This window comes from Nothobranchius furzeri, chromosome 15 (assembly GCF_043380555.1).
Source record: "Nothobranchius furzeri strain GRZ-AD chromosome 15, NfurGRZ-RIMD1, whole genome shotgun sequence".
In the NCBI taxonomy this organism is placed as follows: Eukaryota; Metazoa; Chordata; class Actinopteri; order Cyprinodontiformes; family Nothobranchiidae; genus Nothobranchius; species Nothobranchius furzeri.
In genome coordinates this window covers 50,559,105-50,580,392 of record NC_091755.1, presented here as the reverse complement: position 1 = coordinate 50,580,392, position 21,288 = coordinate 50,559,105, and the positions used below count along the sequence as shown (strand labels likewise).

Sequence of the window (21,288 nt, the reverse complement as noted above, 5' to 3'; positions counted from 1 at the left end):
TTGTGTTTTATGTATATGTATGTGTGTGGAGGATCAGCACCTCCAAATCTGAGGCTGTGGTTCTCAACCGGGAAAGGGTGGCTTCCCAACTCTGGGTTGGGAGAGAGGTCCTACCTCAAGTGGAGGAGTTAAAGTATCTCGGGTCTTGTTCACGAGTGAGGGTAGGAGGGATCGGGAGATCGACAGGCGTATTGGTTCGGCGTCTGCAGTGATGCGGACGCTGAGCCGATCTGTCGTGGTGAAGAGGGAGCTGAGCCAGAAAGCCAGGCTCTCGATTTACCGGTCCATCTATGTCCCAATCCTCACCTATGGTTATGAGCTTTGGGTAATGACTGAAAGAACGAGATCGCGGATACAAGCGGCCAAAATGAGTTTCCTCCGTAGGGTGGCCGGGCTCAGCCTTGGAGATAGGGTGAGGAGCTCGGACATTCGGGAGGGACTCGGAGTAGAACCGCTGCTCCTCCGGATCGAAAGGAGTCAGTTGAGGTGTTTTGGGCATCTGGTCAGGATGCCTCCTGGACGCCTCCCTGGGGAGGTGTTTCGGGCATGTCCTGCCGGCAGAAGGCCCCCGGGTCAACCCAGGACACGTTGGAGAGGTTACATCTCCAATCTGGTCCGGGAACGCCTTGGGGTCCTGCCGGAGAAGCTGGTGGAGGTGGTCGGGGAGAGGACGGTCTGGAGCTCCCTAGTTGGGATGCTGCCCCGTGATGTGTGTGAATTTGAATGCTTTTTAAGTTTAACTCTGTGCAGTGCTTTGGTCAGCTGACTTGCTGTTTTTAAATGCGCTACATAAATAAAATTGGATTGGAAACTGGATTGGATTCACACGCCGTTAGTGATGGTAAGCTACTTTGTAGCCACAGCCGGCCTGACAGAGGCGAGGCTGCCATTTGGCGCCGTCAGCCCCTCTGACCACCACCAACACAGGCAAGTTGGGTGAAGTGTCTTGCCCAAGGACACAACATCAGAATACCCCTGCCAGGAGCTGGAATCGAACCCATGACCCTCCGATCACGGAGCAAACCCGCTCTACCACCTGAGCTACAAGTTTACTGAGAAACAATTGTTTACTTGTTAATTTTGAAATATGAGTTTAACATGCGGGCTAAACATGAAAATAGTCTTCTACCCTGATTGCATTCTTAGGTTATTTTTGTAAACACAGGAAAGGTTGTTTTCCTTTTTGCTGACAGGTTCAACCATTCCTGCGGTCTTCCTCACAGCCTTCTACCCCTATTTCCTGTATTAGCCTCCTATAGAAAATAGATGGGGAGATGCTCTGATCAGAAAAGCCTGACAGATCTACGCCACATCGTCTAACATTCGTGGACTCGCCCATCTTGGCTCGAGAAGGGAGAGGTTGGTTTAGCGTCCAGGAGAGGGCAGAAGATAACTATTAGCTTTAGCAACTCCACAACTCATGTAGGCTTGTGTTATTAGTGGAGATCAAATGTCAGCGCAGTCCGTGGTAGAGTCGTGTTGCTGTTAGCCAATCAGAGGTGAGCTGTCCCAATATCAGGAAATAAGACTAGGAGAGGCGGCTGCAAATTAAGTTTAAAAGCTGGTGGTCTTGAGTCACCACACATCTCGTTGACAGAAGCATTACAAAAGACACACAAATCATGGAGCATTAATGGAAGTAAAAACAATACAGTAATACAACTGCTTTTCTACTTTATACATACGGCCAAGATCGCTCTGCTTCCCTGCCCCTGAACGGGGACAAGTGCATATGCATAGGCAGATGGAAAGTTCATCTGGTGTTGCTGTAAAATGAATAAAACATCTACAGTATTTCCTTTCATTTTGTTTTCATCCTCCAAATCTTAGTTTCCAACACTCCGAGTCTTCTCTTGTGTGCCACTAAAATGTGTACTTGCACAGTTTAGTGTGTAAATATTTACACCCCTAAACAGATTAAATATTGCATGATTTTTTTCTGTTTATGCCCCCCGCGCTTCACCAGACCAGATTACTTGGTGGAAAACCTCCGTTTTAGTTCACATCTCTGCTTCCATTTGTCTCAACAGGATTTTGTCCCAAATGCTGGGATTTCCTGTTGTCTGGATCCCGTCGAGCTGAGTGCATGTGGTGGCAATTTTCAGAAAACAATATTTCTTCCCATCTAGTCTGGGTTGTATATAAACTGAAGCTGTGTTTATCAACCCCCCCCCCCCCCCCCCCATTTACGCATTTAACTTTTATCTGTAAATCAAAGAAAAGAAAAACACTTCTATGATTTTCTCTCTTTATTTCCTTTCAGCTCTGAGAGATGATGTCCGTGTTTGTGGTACTAGTATCCCAAATTAATGGCAAAGTTATAAGAATGGTTACGTCAGGATTTCCATCCATCCATTTTCTTCCGCTTATCCGGAGTCGGGTCGCGGGGGCAGCAGTCTAAGGCGAGAGGCCCAGACTTCCCTCTCCCCAGCCACTTGGGCCAGCTCTTCTGAGAGAATCCCAAGGCGTTCCCTGGCCAGTTGAGAGACATAGTCCCTCCACCGTGTCCTAGGTCTCCCTTTAGGTCTCCTCCCGGTTGGACGTGCCCAGAAAACTCACCAGGGAGACTCCAGGAGGCATCCTGACCAGATGCCCGAGCCACCTAAACTGGCTCCTCTCGATGTGGAGAGGCAGCGGATCTACTCCGACCCCCTCCCGGATGACTGAGCTCCTCACCCTATCTCTAAGGGAGAGCCCAGCCACTCTGCAGAGAAAACTCATTTCGGCCGCTTGCATTTGCGATCTCGTTCTTTCGGTCACTACCCAAAGCTCATGACCATAGGTGAGGGTAGGAACGTAGATCGACCGGTAAATCGAGAGCTTTGCCTTCTGACTCAGTTCTCTCTTCACCACGACAGACCGGTACAATGCCCACATCAGTGCAGATGCAGCACCAATCCGCCTATCGATCTCACGCTCCAGCTTTCCCTCACTCGTGAACAAAACCCCGAGATACGAGATAGGATTTCCGTTCCATTATTTCTGAAATATTTCACATTTTCATAAAAAGGAGTTGCAGAATAAAAGAGAATCTTTATTCTGTAGTACATTTCCCCAGGGCCTGGTACCCATCATGTGTCTTCTTTGGTGATTGTGTTTCCCTGTTTCCTCTGAGTCCCCCCTGGTAGTAATCACTTTAACAGCACTCTTTATTTCTCTACCTGTGTTGCCTCTGATTCTGTGGCTCCAGCAGTGTTTATGTCCCAGGGCTGCAGAGCCAGCCGATGTTGTGATTTGTGGTGACAGAGTCTTTCTTACAAACCCGTCCGAAGCCATGTTTCCACACTGTGACGTGTCGTCTGAGTTGTACCATGAAGCCCAATCTCTACATGCTCCGGTCAGCATGCACCCACTGTTGGGTTTGGAGGACCAAAGAGTCGGGTCTCTTCTGTTACCTGAAACTCCAAAGTGGGATGGCTTCCTCATGATAGGCAGGCATATTCTGGGTATTTTTTTTTCTCTCTCTGTGTTTTAATACAGGCCTGAAAAACTGATTTCTAAGAAATCCCTGAAATGGTTCAGAAATGCTCCTTTCTGGATAGCCTGGTGAAATTCGTGCCATGAAGGTCCGGTAAAGTTACCCAGAGGGTGCGGAAGTAGAGACTAACCTCTAGAAATGATACATTATGTGCTAATCTAGAAGAGTTCATTAATGATGATGCCCATGGGTGTGATACACAGCAAAACTGGTTCATAGGAAAGTTAAAAAGCTTAATTTTCAGACATTTTATCTTACTTTTAATCTTAAAAGAAAACAATTCTTACCTAAATAAATAGTAAAATAAGGTAAATATTCCTAAATATAACCCGAGTACTGTCAATGGGGTAAGCAAAGGTTTTCTTGGCTAGATTTCTTAAAACTAGTAAAAAAAAATCTAACATGAGATTCTTTTACAAGTTTTAAGAATTCAAGACAAGCAATTTTAACTTTCTCCACTGGAAATTTTTCTTTTACGCATCTTATTGAAGAATATTTACCTTATTTTAAGTGCTTTTCTAGTAGGGCTGGGCGATATGGCCTAAAATCAAAATCACAATACAGGTCTGTCTCAAAACATTAGTATATTGTGATGAAGTTCATTATTTTCTGTAATATGCAGTACTGATAAACATTAGACTTTCATATGTATTAGATTCATTACACACAACTGAAGTAGTTCAAGCCTTTTATTGTTTCTAATATTGATGATTTTGGCATACAGCTCATGAAAACACAAAATTCCTATCTCAAAAAATTTGCATATTTCATCCGACTAATAAATGAAAAGTTTTCTTAATACAAAAAAAGTCAACCATCAAACAATTATGTTCAGTTATGCACTCAATACTTGGTCGGGAATCCTTTTGCAGAAATGACTGCTTCAATGCGGCGTGGCATGGAGGCAATCAGCCTGTGGCACTGCTGAGGTGTTATGGAGGCCCAGGATGCTTCGATAGCGGCCTTAAGCTCATCCAGAGTGTTGGGCCTTGCATCACTCAACTTTCTCTTCACAATATCTCACAGATTCTCTACGGGGTTCAGGTCAGGAGAGGTGGCAGGCCAACTGAGCACAGTAATACCATGGTCAGTAAACCATTTACCAGTGGTTTTGGCACTGTGAGCAGGTGCCAGGTCGTGCTGAAAAATGAAATCTTCATCTCCATAAAGCTTTTCAGCAGATGGAAGCATGAAGTGCTCCACAATCTCCTGATAGCTAGCTGCATTGACCCTGCCCTTGATAAAACACAGTGGACCAACACCAGCAGCTGACATGTCACCCCAGACCATCATTGACTGTGGGTACTTGACACTGGACTTCAGGCATTTGGGCATTTCCCTCTGCCCAGTCTTCCTCCAGACTATGGCATCTTGATTTCCGAATGACATGCAAAATTCGCTTTCATCTGAAAGAAGTACTTTGGACCACTGAGCAACAGTCCAGTGCTGCTTCTCTGTAGCCCAGGTCAGGCGCTTCTGCCGCTGTTTCTGGTTAAAAAGTGGCTTGACCTGGGGAATGCAGCACCTGTAGCCCATTTCCTGCACACGCTTGTACACGGTGGCTCTGGATGTTTCTACTCCAGACTCGATCCACTGCTTCCGCAGGTCCCCCAAGGTCTGGAATTGGTCCTTCTCCACAATCTTCCTCAGGGTCTGGACACCTCTTCTCATTGTGCAGGCTTTTCTGCCACACTTTTTCCTTCCCACAGACTTCCCCTTGATACAGCACTCTGGGAACAGCCTATTCGTTCAGAAATTTTTTTCTGTGTCTTACCCTCTTGCTTGACGGTGTCAGTGATGGCCTTCTGGACAGCAGTCAGGTCGGCAGTCTTACCCATGATTGCGGTTTTGAGTAATGAACCAGGCTGGCATGATTTGCTAATTTTTTGAGATAGGAATTTTGGGTTTTCATGAGTTGTATGCCAAAATCATCAATATTAGAAAAGGCTTGAACTACTTCAGTTGTGTGCAATGAATCTAATATATATGAAAGTCTAAAGTTCATCAGTGCATTACAGACAATAATTAACTTCATCACAATATGTAAATTTTTTGAGAAGGACCTGTATATTGAGGATTTCACCTTGATAACGATAAATGGACGATAACTACAGTTTTCCACTTGATGGGGCTGTCACATGTGTGAAGTTGAGTCACATTTTTACGTCACTCATCGTGGTACAGCTTCTTAAAGAGACTTGAGTGTTGCTAACCCACACATCTTTTCATTTTTTTCATTATCAAATTTGTTGACATGGGAAAAACAATCTCGATAAGAGTCAGAAATTTTGATGACGATACATTTTTGATTTATTGTCCAGCCCTATTTTCTAGCTAAGATTTAAAATCAGGCGTTCTTAAAAAGAGTTATTGCTGTGTATCACAACTGTGGTCATCATCATTAGCTCTTCTACATAAACAAACACCATCTAAATGCTCGTTTCCACCACCAGAGCTTCTGGGTAATTTTGCCAGACCTTCGCGTCATACGTGTCTCCATCCATACAGTCAGAAAGGACCCAATTCTGGACCATTTTAGGTACCAACTGAATAACTGAATTGGGAGATGTAATCACAACTGGCTTGGTAGAGTTGCAGAGTGGGACTTGTGGTTAACTCGTGTAGACTGGTTGTAACTCGGTAGGAAATTATTTCAACGGATTGCCAAACAACCGACATTTATGAACTTGGAGTTGTTCCTTGTGAAGCAGAGTGGAAGGAAAATAAAATAAGCAGCATTAATGTAGCTTTAAAATCGTCACTTCTAAACTTCCAACGTCAAAAATGGCGGTGGAATCCCCCGACAACAGCGGCTGAGCGGAACGAGCAGTCGTATTTTCCCTGTCACCTTCCAACCCCCTCAGAAATTTCCAATATTGACATCGTTATTGGAAACAGCTTATTTAGTCTTTAATGAATGTGACTCAGTAAAATGAATCTCTTTTTGGTACCGGGGATTGTGATGCTGCCAAACATGTATTTTTCTTCTCACAACAGGCTGTGTGATTTTTCTGGCAGCCTGTTATAATAATGTTTGGTTGCTTTTTTGGCAAGAAATATTGAATTTGACAGGATTAAGTTCCCATATGTTTATCATTTATGTGATTATAGTCTCCTTTAAAAGACTTATAATGGGGACGTTTGACTTAAGGAAACATTGTATTATGTCATGATACTGGAAACTCAAAAATGTAAATTTTTTGTACTTTTTCAATATTTTGTTTGAGAAATAATATATTATACTACTAGATTTCATTTATTCTTGTATTTTTCTTTTTAAATTCAAATATTTTACAGTACTTTGTCCAGGGTACATCAAGCAACCTTGATGTATTTTTTTTTCTAGTTTAAAAATATCTTGAAATTCAGCCAGTAACAGATGTCATAAAGCCAAACGGGAATATTTTTAGTTAATGGAATAAGGAATTCAGAGTTACACTTCATCACATTTTTCACGGTGGGGGTGTTAGGGTTGGATTTTGTGAAAAGCTCATGACCATCTTTCTCATTTGTTGTAGGTTGAACCATCTTGCAGATATCAGTTTCCATCATACAGCATTAAACACCAAAGTTTCATAGCAGTTTGTCCTAATTACCTTTATAACTTTAACATTCCCATAAATGTCACTTTTTATGGTTATTCTTGCAGAATTATCATATATATTTATTATTTTCTTTCTATTTGTATGTGTGAAGCTTAGTAAACCGGTTGCTTCCATACTTACTTATTCTAATCGTTAAAGCTAGACATTTACTCTCCAGTTCTTCTAGTTGAGTTGTTCAACATCCAGCATTTTTTGTAATTTATGAGTTCAGATCCCAGTTTATAGCAATTAGAATTGTTGTCTTGCTTTTTGGGTACCAGTCTTGTCTGTTGAGGTTTATTTTTGCTACTTTTTCTGGTCCAGAACCAGTTTTCTGCCACTCATCCCTCCCCCATCTCAACTGTTACGAGTCTTGTACGGCAGTAGCAGGGCAGTGGACTGATTACACGTAATTACCTCGTGATGCTTGTTAGGGAACAGGTTTGGTGTGTGTTCATGCTTAAAGTGTGTGTGCATGTTTGTGACAAGCAGTGTTCATCAGTCTCCATATTTGTTTTGTCACACCACACCTGTCCCCGTTACGCATCGTAATCTGGCTAGATAAATCACATTATGGTTCGTCGACGCGACTGAGCGCCGAGCCGCCACATCCACCGTGATGAAGCCAAGCTGCCGTAATAAGTTTCAATCAAATTCAAAAGACGGCAGTTTAGTTTTTTTTGGTGTCTGTAGACCCCCCCCCCCCCCCCCCCCATCTAATTTGGGTGTTTTTAGGCCAATAGAGTGATTCATCTTCATTTAGACTGGAACTATCAGGTAAGATAGGGGAGGGAGCTCCTTGTTCTGCTAGTTTTAATGCCAGAGTTAGTACGACAGTGTCATGTTTAAAGATGACGTTCTGGTGTAAAATAGGTCAAATCGGGAGCAGAGTTTAACATGTTTTACCAATTTTCTGGCCTTAATTTGGGTTTGTATTACTTAATCTGTGCAAATTTTGCATATGCTGTTCCAAAATGTCTCAAAAACATCAAAGCATCCATTCTTCACATCTGCCCTCCATGTTCTCCAGTTGTCCCCTGAGACGGGGCCTCGTCAGGGAGGAACCAGGGTGACCATCCTGGGGGAGAACCTGGGTCTGCAGTTCAGAGATATCCAGATGGGTGTCCGGTTGGGGAAGGTGCCCTGTGTCCCCGTCAAGGAGGAGTACGTTAGCGCAGAAAGGTGAGCTCCTGAACAGACTGAAACAAAAACACCTGAGTAAGTCTTTAATGGCCAGTCAGAAATGTGTTTCTGTGAAGACGCTGCTTCCCTCGGCAGTCAAATCAACGTGGCAGCAGTTTGTGTGTTGGTCCTTTTCGGTTTGCTCCCATTACTCCCTACATGTGCGCTTTCCTTTATTTTTCCCATCCCTCTGTCCTGACATTTACTCCTCTGCAGGGCCCTACACGGCTGACGAATTGAGTTCACGCAGATCAAACAATCTCCCTGAAGTGCCGTTAGTTGGGAAATGATGCATGTTGAGATAGAGGGCATCTCTATTCAAAATTTGCTCACACATTTGTCATTCTGCACATTATTCTTGTCACCCCCCTCCCCGGACTCCTTCCTATTGGGTTCTTGCATTATTCTTTTTCCCCTCTGAAGTACCTCTTTGTGTGAGGCGCTTCACTGCCATCCCATCTGCACAAAGCCCACCATGATTGTCCGACTGGCGATTTTGTCTTTTTGCAGGATTGTGTGTCTGCTGAACGATGCCACTGGCTACAGAGTCCAAGAAGCTCAGGTGGAGGTTTGTGTGAGGGACTGCGTCAACGACTATAGAGCCCTGTCACCAAGGCCGTTCACCTTTGTGGTAAGGAGAAGTTGGATTGAGTTTGACACAGAGGCTTTTGTGGGAAGTAAAATACAATTCCAAGGAAATTACAGTCAAACACTGTGGTATTCAAAAGTGTTTGCATGTGGAAACTACAGGGAAAGTATTTCAGTATGTATGTAGAAATAAAACTGGGTGTTTTTAACAAATTTGGGAGTTTTATTATGTTTTCAATTTTTCATGAGATGATTTTTAGTGAGAAAAATAAAGATTTATAAACCTGATACTTCTATCTTCACCCTTTTGTTGACGTTTTTCATTTATCTTGTGTTTTTAGGTAGTTTTTGGTCATTTCAAAGTTTGCTTCATGTAAAATGTATAATTTGCACCTTTACACCTCAGCTAATCCAAGCAAAGCGAAGACCAAAATGCATTGACGCATTTATAAAACAGAAAAAGCCTTCCAAATTTCCTCGTGCTTCATTCAAATGTTAATATATAAACCTTTGCACTGCTTTTAGTTATATAATACCTGGTTATTTTATAAGCAGCATCAGTAAATTATTGCTGGATGTGATCGTAAGAACATTTTACTGCTAACTGGCACAGCAGTAGCTCAGGAGGTATGGTTGTCCAGTGATCAGAAGGTTGCAGGTTTGTGCTTGTTGTGTCCTTGAGCAAGGCACTTAACCCATCTTACCTGCTGGTGGTGCCAGTGCTCTGCAGCCTCGCTTCCCCAGAGCGCCCCAGGGCAGCTGTGGCTACATTGTTGCTCACCCCCACCAGCTTGTGAATGTGTGTGTGTGTGAACTGCTTGTGTTGTGAGGGGGCCTTGGGGGATTGCAACACTCTAAAAAGGCGCTATACAAATACAGGCCATGTACCATTTTCTAATTTTCATATTTACAATTGTAAAAAGCGATTTAATGTGTCACATCAGTCCGAATGAATATACATTTTCTCTGCATTCAGTCCGTTCATAACGTGGTCTACAACAGGAATGATGATTATTAATCGTAACTTTTAAAGCGATACTTTGCAGTTTTGGCTTGCTTTTAGCACCCCTTGTGTACATTAGTAAAACCAAAAGAAAAATGCATCTCCTCGCTGTGTGTTTGTCTTTTTAACGCCTTAATCTAACTGCTGAAATGCCCCCTCAGCCTTTTTTAGTTTCTCCAGGGGCGGTTAATCACTAAATTAAACACATTACCTGTGTTTATAATCTAAAACATGCAGGAAATGTGTTGGAAGTGGACTGCAGCCCCAGATATGTCAGCTCCACTTTTACAAGTCCAACAGGGACCGGCACTCTGAAGTTGCAAGTGCAGTATTCTGGCCACAGAAGGCGGTGCGGGTCTGAGTGACATTGCATTAACCCTGTAAAGGGTCATTTTAGCACATACTGGTTTAAGAAAGTTATTTAAAAATGTGAAAAAGTTGCATAGTATGGCTTTAACAGAAAAATGGTTGAAATTTTCCATTCAGAAATCATGGTTAGTCCTTTTATTGGTCATATACGAGTCTTGTTTATGTATGTCATGCCAAATTTGTCCAGTTTGTAAATAAATTACCAGCCTTTTTTTCACCTTTGGTTATAAAATATTTTAAAGGGTATATTGACAGATTTTTGATATTCAAAAATTCTGATGTTTAAGGCTGAATTGAAATTACAAACCAAAAAGGTTTATAGAAAAATGAACAACAAAAGACAACTTATAATCCGTTTTAATTTTGATTTTCTTACAGAGTCCATACTTCACCCGTATCCAGCCTTCTCAGGGTCCTATCTCAGGCGGCACGCGGGTCACAATTGAGGGAAGCTACCTCAATGCAGGCAGCTATGTGTCAGTTAGCATCGGACCCCAACCCTGCCACTTCAAAAGGTAAGAAATTATTTTTAAATATGGAAAATATGTGAAATAGACACCAATTAAAGTATACTCTAGAAAAAGTAATCGAGCACAATGCAGAAAACATAGCTAAACCAGCATTTAAGGATATGAACTAGTGGAAAGGTTTATTTATGAAGTGCACATTTTCGCATGTTACTTTCATGATACACAGAATCAGTTTGTGTGGACCGACACAAGCTTTTGCCCCTAATCTAGTCCATGGAAAAAATATGAAAAAATAAAATAAATAACAAATCCAAACCATCACCGCAGTTTCCTGCATGTCAAATTCTGGATTAGCTTCCCGTGGCTAATCGCTACTGAAGCCACCGTATAGTAGCTTTGATGTCACAGCAGTCGTTTCTGTGTGGCGGTAATCCCACAGACTCCACTTCACAACAACGGTTCCCTCATCTCAATTCAGTATTTATCTGTCACACCCCAACCGTGCTGTCGTGTTTGTGGCATCTCCTGGAGATTGCTAGGTCATGTTTATTCTTTTTTTTTTCCTGAATGAGGTTACTATGGTTACGTGATGAGGAACATGTAAGTGTGGACACAAAAGATTCTCTTACCCTTTTTCCTAACTTTCTCGCCACACTTTCTCCCATCTGTGAGGAGACAGTGTGATGTTTGAAAGTTTCCATGCACACCTTCATTTCGTTTAGAACACACATAAACACGGCAACTGTGAAACCTCGACCCAGAAAAGCAGCCACCACTCAACTGTGCTAAATACATATTAGATCATGTAGCTTCTGGAGATGTTCTGAAGACGGAGATTCAAAAATGGTATTTTGCCACTGGGACCTACAAGTATTGACACACATGCAAGCTCTCTACATCCCTTTAAAGATGAGTTTTTTCTTGTAAATTCACCAGTTATAACCAGTGTTGGGAACGTTACTTTTAAAAAGTAATTATAGTAACTGATTACCTTGTCAAAAAGTAACTCAGTTACTCGCAGAGTTACAAGATTATAAAAGTGACTAATTACCAAGAAAACGATCTATTTTGTTACTTTTTTTTTCCATTAAAGAATGCTGTAAAAACTTGTTACCATCTTACTTAAACTTGCTTAATTTATTATAAATTACAATACTGAAATATAAATGACTGGAACATAATAAAATGTATGTCCAAATGTTTTTTTATGAAACTATGTCCAAATGTTTTTTTTATAAAACTGAATAATTGAAATAAATTGACACTTAACAGGAGGAACTACAAACGGGAACACTAGACTAATCCAGATGACTAAAATGTCACTGTGTGATTTAATATAACTGCAAATAAACTCCTTTAGTTAAATTACTGAAATAAATGTCATTTTTCACAGTATTCATATGCTTCACATAATTGTGTGTTTTTAGTAGCATTTCTGTTGCTGCTAATCTAGTAATGGTTAAATAAATAAATAAAATCCTTTAAAATGGCACTAGAAGAGGCACAAATCTGAGGGAGGACTAAACACAGAAGAGCTGAAGCTGGGTGGTAAAGACACACAGGGAGTTCTAATAACACCCGAGCGTCCATGACGTTTGAGACTGATGCAACCAGCGTTACGGCAGGGCTAAAGAGATGATCAGAAACAGATCGTGACGTCTGAGAGGTGAACGGGTGAGCGGACCCTCGGGACGTCCTGCTGTCACGCCAAAAAGGGCACGGCTGCAGATTCACGCCTGCAGCAGCAAATGTGCGGTCTTCCTCGTTCTTCACGGCCATGATGCTCTTGGAAGAAAACATCCACCTCTTCAGCTCCCGATCAGCTGATGACGGCTTCAACACACCACGCGTCTGAATTAGTAACGCACACATTTTCTTATCAGTAACGGAAACGGCATTATGATAAAAGAAGACGGCAATTCATTAGATTACACGTTACTGAAAAATTATTAGTTTTAGTAACGCCATTATTTTAAACGCCATTATTCCCATCAGTGGTTATAACAGGTCTGGATTTAACCCAACACGGCTTTAAGTCCTCTTCTTAGGTCTCCAACCTTTCCATACCTTTAATTAGTCTTTGGTTAATTATTTTCGAAAAGTTCAAGTCGACTTACTGTACTTCTGGAGATGTTTTAACCTAAAAGGAGACATTCATTGAGAAACCTTGTGACCTATTTTATTTTTGAAATACGATTGGTCACTCTGAGTTTCAAATGCATGCTGAAGGTGAAATTAGTCTTCTACCCCCATGGCCTGCATTAGCCGCCAGAAGAAAATATACGGGGAAACGCTTGATTGTGAAAAAGCCACAAGGATCTATGTCACATTAGAAATTAGCATTCATGGACTCATTCACCTCGGCTTGTAACCGCAGATGACTTTTAGAGCGGTGCGTGTTTCAGCTAATAGAGCTTAACCGCTAGCTGTAGCAACTCTACAAAACATAACACAACAGGACACGTTCAGGCTTGTCTTAATTATGGAAATAAAACATTGTTACATTTTTTACAAAAGATAGAAAGAAGAGTGAAAGGAAGCAGCAGAAGAGTCTCGTTCTGTTAGCCAATCAGAGGCGAGATGTTCACACATCATGAATAACGATGCGAAAGACTCAAAATGTTTGCTGATTCCTGAAAAAAGAACACCAGAACTTCTTTCAAACTTATAACAAGCATACGCCAACTTTAAAGAAAAGATAATCTCCATCTTTAAAGGGACTTTATGGAGTTTTGAATTTTTATACTCGCGATTGCCCCCTCAGGCAAAAAACGTAACGGCAGCTTCAATAGTAGGCTCGTGCATGAGGCGCGCATGCTGTACGTGCACACTCCTTAACGAAAATAACAGCTGACAGTCAGCTCCGTGTTTGTGTGTGTGTGGGCCGGAGGACAGAGGACAGGAGGACGTGCAGCTAATTAATTAAATAATTTGGTTCTGTACCTTTCTCTTCAGCACAGCCGACAAAGGTTTAAGATGGGTCAGTCCTCCTGCATGCTCAGATCATTCCCTTCCCTTGCTTGAAAAATTGTTCCAAAATGAAAGTTGAACCCACATCTTTTTTATCTGTGAATTCAATGCCGTTCGGCGAGTCTCAAATTAAAATTTGGGCATCTTACTGTAAAACAATATACCATTAAGGTAAAAAAGAAACTCTAAATAAACGATGTTGACATCCAGAATCGAATCCGAGTCTTCTGCAGCCTGCTCGACCCGAGCATCTCTCTTTTTCTGTGATTTTACAGAAAAACAGGCAATCACAGTAAAAATGCCAGGGCTCATTCTACAGGACCAGGGCATTGCAGGAGAATGTATGAAGAAGACATTTATTATTTCTATACACGTTTTGGCTGTCAAACTTCCATAATGTCCCTTTAAACCAGATTCACAACGACATCAGCATGCTTTATAAAACCACACCCAGATTAAGAAGAATGCACTGTAATATAAAAACAAGGGTGGTCTGGCTCTGACTAAAATCTGATCACTGCCAAGTTTACACGCCGCATGAACACATTATTAGAAGGGGGGGGGGGGGGACATTCACCCTTTAGGATGAAAAGTTGGCACACTAGTATATTTTAGAGTGTAAGTACTGCTATGTTTGTTTACAGCTCCAGCAGCCATAACTTATTCATTTAACTTAGTGGGAACCGATCAGATCGCAGGCAGAAATTAAATGAAATAAGCCCTCAAGAATGCCAGAAGAAATTAAAACACCTGTGAAACAGATGTTAAAATCAAGATAATTTGGGTGCATTCTGATATAAGTTCAGAGGGGGTTGAGGACATTAAAATGTGTTCTTCATGTGTGTGAAAGCTCTTCGGGTATTCCCATTAGAGAGACTGCTTTTAAAATATTGAAAGAGGGATGTGTTTTCTAAAGGTTGGTAATAAGGATCATTGAAGTGCTCATCCTTCTGATTAGGTGTGAATATTAAAGGTACAATATGTAAGAATTCTACAACGAAATAATTACAAAACAGTCTAAAGCAGCAGTACTCAATAGGTGGCTTGTGGGCCACGTCCGGCCCGCGAGCCCTCTCTTTGTGGCCCCTAAACATTGCATGCACCCCCCACCCCCGACGGCTGACCGGGAGGTGTAGGATAAAGCTGAGGAAAATAATCAATGCATGAGATGCAGGTATAAACAATTCTGCATGTAGAAGAGTACACCACAATCAATTATACTGGAATGTAGTCTTGTTATTTTAACAGCGGCACCAGCGCAGCATCCACATGCGTCAGAGTGGGTGTTCTCCACATTTACCGGGTAGGAAACTTTGGTCCGCCTTTATGTGGCACTGCAGGGCTGAGCGCTGGAGTTGCAACCTGAGATCGAACCCGAACTGAATCAGCTCGATCGGTTCTGTTGGATTTGGGCCGTGAATTATGTTAATTGAGCGGTTTGTCGCGCCGCTTGCTCCACTCGCTCAATCAGAGAGAGAGAGAGAGAGAGAGAGAGAGAGAGAGAGAGAGAGAGAGAGAGAGAGAGAGAGAGAGAGAGAGAGAGAGAGAGAGAGAGAGAGAGAGAGAGAGAGAGAGAGAGAGAGAGAGAGAGAGAGAGAGAGAGAGAGAGAGAGAGAGAGAGAGAGAGAGAGAGAGAGAGAGAGAGAGAGAGAGAGAGAGAGAGTGAGTTGTTTTACCGCGTTAGCATGTAGCTAATGTCCCACTGATCTCCGCCCGTGGAGAATGAGCTGAGCTGGAAGGCCAGGGCTCCCGATCGCAGAGGTCTGGTCCTGCTTGTAGTTTAACAGTCCCAGTCCATATTAGATCTCACATTCGGCCTAGAGACGAGTCCACGGGCGGCAACACCCCCCACCCCCACCGCTATCCCAATGGGGAGGGTTGACGATTCGTAAAAATGCCAGGGCCAAATTTTGGTCCCAGTCCACCCCTGGATACAACAATGCATTTATCATCTTTTTTTGTCATCTAGAATATTCTGGTGCTTATCCATAACTGGCAACAGCTAAGAAACTCACAGACTGGCAGTGACAAAGAAATGTTTTGTTTAAAAAAATGGACTGTGGCAACCAAATTTGACTACACTTGTGTAGAGTTGTAATATATCTTCCTTTTTAACAATGATGACATCTTATCTGCCATTAACGAAGTGTCTCAGACATTTCCATAGATTGTTTTTCCTTACAGTGACTATTGAGTATAAAGCTGCTTCCTCTTTCTTCTGCCTGTTGTTTCAGGAGGAATGCACGTGAGATTGTGTGTGTGACGCCAGCAGGACTCTCTCCAGGAAGTGCATCAGTCTTGGTGGACATTGATGATGCTGAGCTCAGGAACCCAGAGGTTAAATTTAACTACACGGAAGACCCCACTGTCCTGAAAATAGAACCCGACTGGAGCATTGCCAGGTAAGCCGCTGTGTTGTGTCACCACTCGCCGTACTTGATTACTTAGTTTTGTTTATTTCTCCGAGTAGGTCCATTTAGCTTTGCAAATGCGTCGAACCAAGAAATGCATTTAAGAAGTGGTCGTCGATGTGCTACAGGGATAAATCTCTGCCCAGAAATCTGTTTGAGCAAGCTCGTTCAGGGACGTACAGTAGATTGTGCCAAAAAGCACTTTGGCTTGAATGTTGTCTTCAGGTTGATGTGGATCTAGAAATAATCTGGAATTATTGTAAGCTGTGAATTCTTGTGGCTTTAGGAAATCAGGGTTTGGACCTGGAATTTTTGCTCTTTTGGGTAAATTTGAGGAAACTTTTCTGAAGGAAGCTGAGATGAGCACCATAAGAGGACTCTGACAGCTTGTTTAGATGGAGGGAGATGTGATAGTGCCTCTGGAGGTTTAATTGTTTGACTCAAACAAGATTTGACTCTTTTAGGTGATGTAAAAGCCTTTTAATGAGAACTAGCCAATATTTCCACCTGAGATGATCACTAGCTACATTTATTAGGACTTTATACATGACAACAGCACCAATGGGGAAGACGCACATAAAGCACACACTTTCACATTAAAGTAGATTTACTGTCAGAGAGGTCAGACACACACTTATATCGGCCTTTACGGAATGATGAAGGCTTTCATAAGGAAGAACTTTGCCCACACATCACAGATGTTTCTAAAGCCCCATTCAGACAAAGTTCTTTTATGTGTGAAGTAGATTTACTTTAATACATTTTCTGATCAATACAATAGTATATATGGAGCTCACGTGGCTTTTATTCTAGAATTTCCTTTATTTTTATGCCATTTTTTAATTTTACAGTCATATCTTAATATACAATATATTATATCCACAAGCACACGAGGGTGTGTTTCAGTTGCTAACAGGCACCAGAATTAAAATTAAAAGTTAAACAAGTGGTAACGCTAATGCGATATCTTCATCCCTCATCACCCATAAGCTACGCGTAGTGAAAGGAAATGTGTCCGACTTAAACGCCGGCTTTCAGCCACTCCTCCTGCTGCGTCCGTCTGCTCTCGTCTGTTTTCCAGGCGAGGTGCTTCTCAACTCGAACAAGGTCTATGACTCAAAGTAATACATGTGACAGCCCCATCTAGGGGACGACTTTAGTTTCTGAGCATACCTGTAGTTATCGTCTATTTATCGTTATTGAGTGAAATCCTCAATATATTGTGATATTGATTTTAGACCATATCGTCCAGCTCTACTGCAAACTGAGGACTTGGGTAGCAAAGCGAGGACATTGTGCTGGTCTTCACTTTGGGACAATGTTACAGAACTCTACAGGTTATGTTTAGAGGGATGGTGTGAATAAAGTTTTGGTTAAAGTTAGGGTTAGGAGTAGAATGGTTATGGTTAGTGGTGCGGTTAGGGTTAGGCACAATCCAGTCACTAAAATGAATGGAAGTCAATGACTGTCTCACAACAATTGCTAGACTAGAGTGTATGTGTGTGTACTTGTCTTTATAGGTTTAAGTTGACTGCAGATGGGGGTGTTGGTGAATAAAACAAGTGATGTGAGAAAAGAGGGACAGGTGGGAGTGTTTGAATGCTATTCTTTGCTGATGATACCCCAGACCTAAACAAAAAAACAAAACAACAAAAAAAAAGAAAATCTCATCTGGAATTTCAGGAGAAGATATTTGGACAGTATATCTGGTTAGGAAACCCTTTTGCCACTGTGCTCTTTTCCTTTCAGACAAACCAGTAAATACAGCAGCAGAGAATAAAGCAGAGCATACGTTCAGCTGTCAAGGCACCTTTAGCCAAACACCGAATGGCACCAAAGCTGCCCTCACTTGGTGTTTCGCTTCAGTGGTAACCCTTTGAATGCTGGCTGTTCTGACTTCTAATTGCCAGCACATGACATAAGAGGAAGCTCCAAGAAAAACCTAATGACTCACATCGACCTAATAGAAGTATGTATTTTATTGTGTAGTTGCTTCTCTAGACTTTTGATTCTTTTTTGATTCTTTTTCTTCCTTTCCTAATATTGAGGTTGATTATGTCAGGTCCGCTTCAGGTCAAACTTCCTGTCGAACTTCAGCCACGATTCAAATTCTTAAAAATTGTATTAATCACAAAGGGAAATCACATGTTACTCTTTAGGAAGTTTCCAATTGCTTCAACTTTAAAGAGCATAAATCTTTTGTTACAGGTTGTGTTTCAGTCGATCCAAAGTAACCCCAGAACGAAGACACCCCGTTGTTAAATGAACTATTATCTAAGGATCTGAGCTTCCTCGAGAAGTTTTGTTTGCTGTTTCTCTTCTTATATACAGCTTTATTGTTGCATCTTCAATCCAGCCCAATCAGTAATCTTCCTCACCATCTCCACATTGCCCATGATGAAACAGGTGTTTTTTACATTTCTTCTTCTAAATTCCCACAATATTTTTTTTTAGTTGACAATTGAAGTTACAGTGATGCCCCCCCCCCCAGTGATAGGGGACAGTAAATACCTAAATCATTGCAAGCAAGCAGTATTTTTGTGTTGGAGTAGGACCATACCAACGGATGCCCATTAGGGTCAAAAAGCCCTGGGCTGGGCAAACTTTAGCTAAATAACAAGCACATCAGACCCCCTTTCATCACTGGCAACAAGTGAAGAGGTAATTGTGTAAAACAGCAACATTTAAGAATGATGAAAGTTTTGTAACTGTTTTGTTACAAATCAGTAAATGCATTTTGTCCTCACGGGCTCCGGTAGAAGGAAGCATGGCGTCGCCCAGAGACTTAGACCCACACCCGTGTGTTTTAGACCAGATTTTTATGGTTATATGTTACAAAGCTGCCAATTTTTTTCAACCACTGGGCATCATTTCATTAATTTACAACAACATTTTTAATGTATGGTTAAAACTACACATTGTCTCTTTAAAGAGCAAGTCACCCCCTGCCAGATTCTTACTCAACTCCCACTTCCTTTTTGAAAAATGCAACAAATGATGTTGCCTAGCAGACCGAGAGGGCGGAGCCTCTAACAAATACACACACTCACGACATTGTGACATCATAATATACCATCTAACATCATAGTGTACCTCTTAGCCAATAGCGATGGCAGATTTAAATTCAAATGCAGTGCCGAGTTTTTGCCTGATGACGGTGCATCGCCGACAGTTTTAGGCAGAATATTTAAATTTTAATTAAGATGCACTACAGTGCCGAATTATTGACTACATTTGTCTACAGCGCAATTGGACACTCATTTATATAGTTTATCAGCAAAAAAAAAATGGTGATTTGGAGTGACTTGCTCTTTAAGAGATGGTTGCCACCCCATTCCACAAAGTGCTCCATCAGGTCTCTGTCTCTTTTCCATCTCTGACCCTCAATAACTTTGAATATTTCTAGAGATTGCTGAACTCAGATTTGTACTGAAACTCTGAGATGTAAAAATGGAGTAAAAAGGAAGGGGGGCAATACAGTGCCCTGTGGTACTCATGTGCTGCCGACATCCTCGTGGGCAGATGGCTAAAGGTTTACTGGCTCAAGAATTTAACTCATCACAGAGTTTAAATCAATTTGACTTGTTTGATCTACTAAAAAATCCAGTTCTTAGTGTCTACAACAATTATTTTAAAAATATGTGAAAATAAATTTATATTCACTTAGTAAAGGATTGGTTGAAATGGACAGTGAGATCAATGAAACCACTGATTCATAGTAAACTGGGAGATGAGAGGAAGGATAAAAAAAGAAACAATTGAGTAGAAACACCAACCGTGTTAGGATTTCCCCAGCTATCCACTGGAGTTTATTGTGATTGTCTTGTTGCCTGTTCCCTGAAGCATGTAGCTAAGCTAAAGAGACTCACTTAGACAAAGAGTGGAGCAGCAGGGACAGAGGGACTCACTGCAAATATCCGTCAAGCTGACCAGGAAAGGCTAGAGAGGAGTTGGGAGGACAGGCAGGATTTATATCCATCAACCTTTGTGATGCATTAGTTGCAATGACAAACGTGTCATGAAAACGTATGTTAATTTGAATATGTCAGCGGCCTTAATTCATCTTTTTAAAAAATACAGGTAAATCTTCTCTACAGGTAATTTCATAAACAATCACACCTTTGGAACATGTGATCTAAACCACTCACAGGTTGACACTGTTAAGTAAAAAACTGTCAATCTATTTCTGAACGTTCTGATCTCCTTGCAGTACACACACCCAGCAGGGCTCTGAGATCCTGAGGGAGCAGCCAGCAGGTAGAACCCCGGGTCAGAACCAAACGGGGTGAAGCTGCTCTTAGCTGCTATGCTGCTCACAGATGGACTCGGCTTCCTCGTGACCTCAGATGTACCCCATCTCTAGTCATTTTAGCATCAGAACTGAAACCTTTCATGTATTTTTAAGCCATCGAATGCTGCCCCTTCTGCACTGTAACTGCTCACTCTTTAACTTTGCCTTTTTATTTATTTCATGTCATGAATCTAAATTATATTAAACTTCATAATCTGCTGTTTTATGACGTCACTTTGATTTTAAAGGGTTGTGTTCTTGCTGTTGTTGCTCCTGGAGAGCACACTGAAGTGCTTGTTTGTGTGTGTGACACGTGCCATACAAGTAAAACTGGCTTGCCCCAGCCTGTATGCTGAAATGGCTTAAGGAAGAAAGTACGAAGAAGGCCCATACGGTTCCGGTTCTGTAGGATGTCTCTTGAATTGGAACCTTAGTGCTTTTTATAAATATTTTAAGGCCATTTAACTTCATGACTTATTGTATCGCTTCAGATGATCAAAATATGTATTTTTCAACAATTGATTCAACTGAGTTTGTCTCTGAACCATTCAAATATTTAAAATAAAAATGCGTTTGAATAATGTGAAGACACATTTATAGAAAATGTAAACCAGTTTTCAAAAGAGCAACTTAAAACATGATGCACATAAAAACCTGCAACACCATAACAACAACGATTGAGTCTAAAACAATAAATAAGATCAATTCTCCTTGGACCAAAATGGGAAACCTGCCAAGAGAGAGAGAGGATAAAACGTGTCTGACTAGACTTATAGTCTCTCTCTCTCTCTCTCTCTCTCTCTCTCTCTCTCTCTCTCTCTCTCTCTCTCTCTCTCGCTCTCGCTCTCGCTCTCGCTCTCTCTCTCTCGCTCTCTCTCTCGTATCTCTCCCTGCACCATAAGAGGCTGCGCACCTACCTTTATCACTTACTCCTGTCGAGCC

General features: G+C 41.7%; 1 protein-coding gene across 2 annotated transcripts in view; it reads left to right on the top strand.

Moving 5' to 3' along the window:
• The window catches only part of plxna1a (plexin A1a), a 294,975-nt gene that overhangs the window by 203,669 nt on the left and 70,018 nt on the right, over positions 1 to 21,288 (top strand). For both annotated transcript variants that reach the window (XM_070544978.1, XM_070544977.1), the window contains exons 12-15: positions 8,093 to 8,244; positions 8,755 to 8,875; positions 10,583 to 10,719; positions 15,879 to 16,046. In XM_070544978.1, coding sequence (XP_070401079.1) covers positions 8,093 to 8,244; positions 8,755 to 8,875; positions 10,583 to 10,719; positions 15,879 to 16,046 — 578 coding nt within the window. The remainder of the gene's footprint in view (positions 1 to 8,092; positions 8,245 to 8,754; positions 8,876 to 10,582; positions 10,720 to 15,878; positions 16,047 to 21,288) is intronic.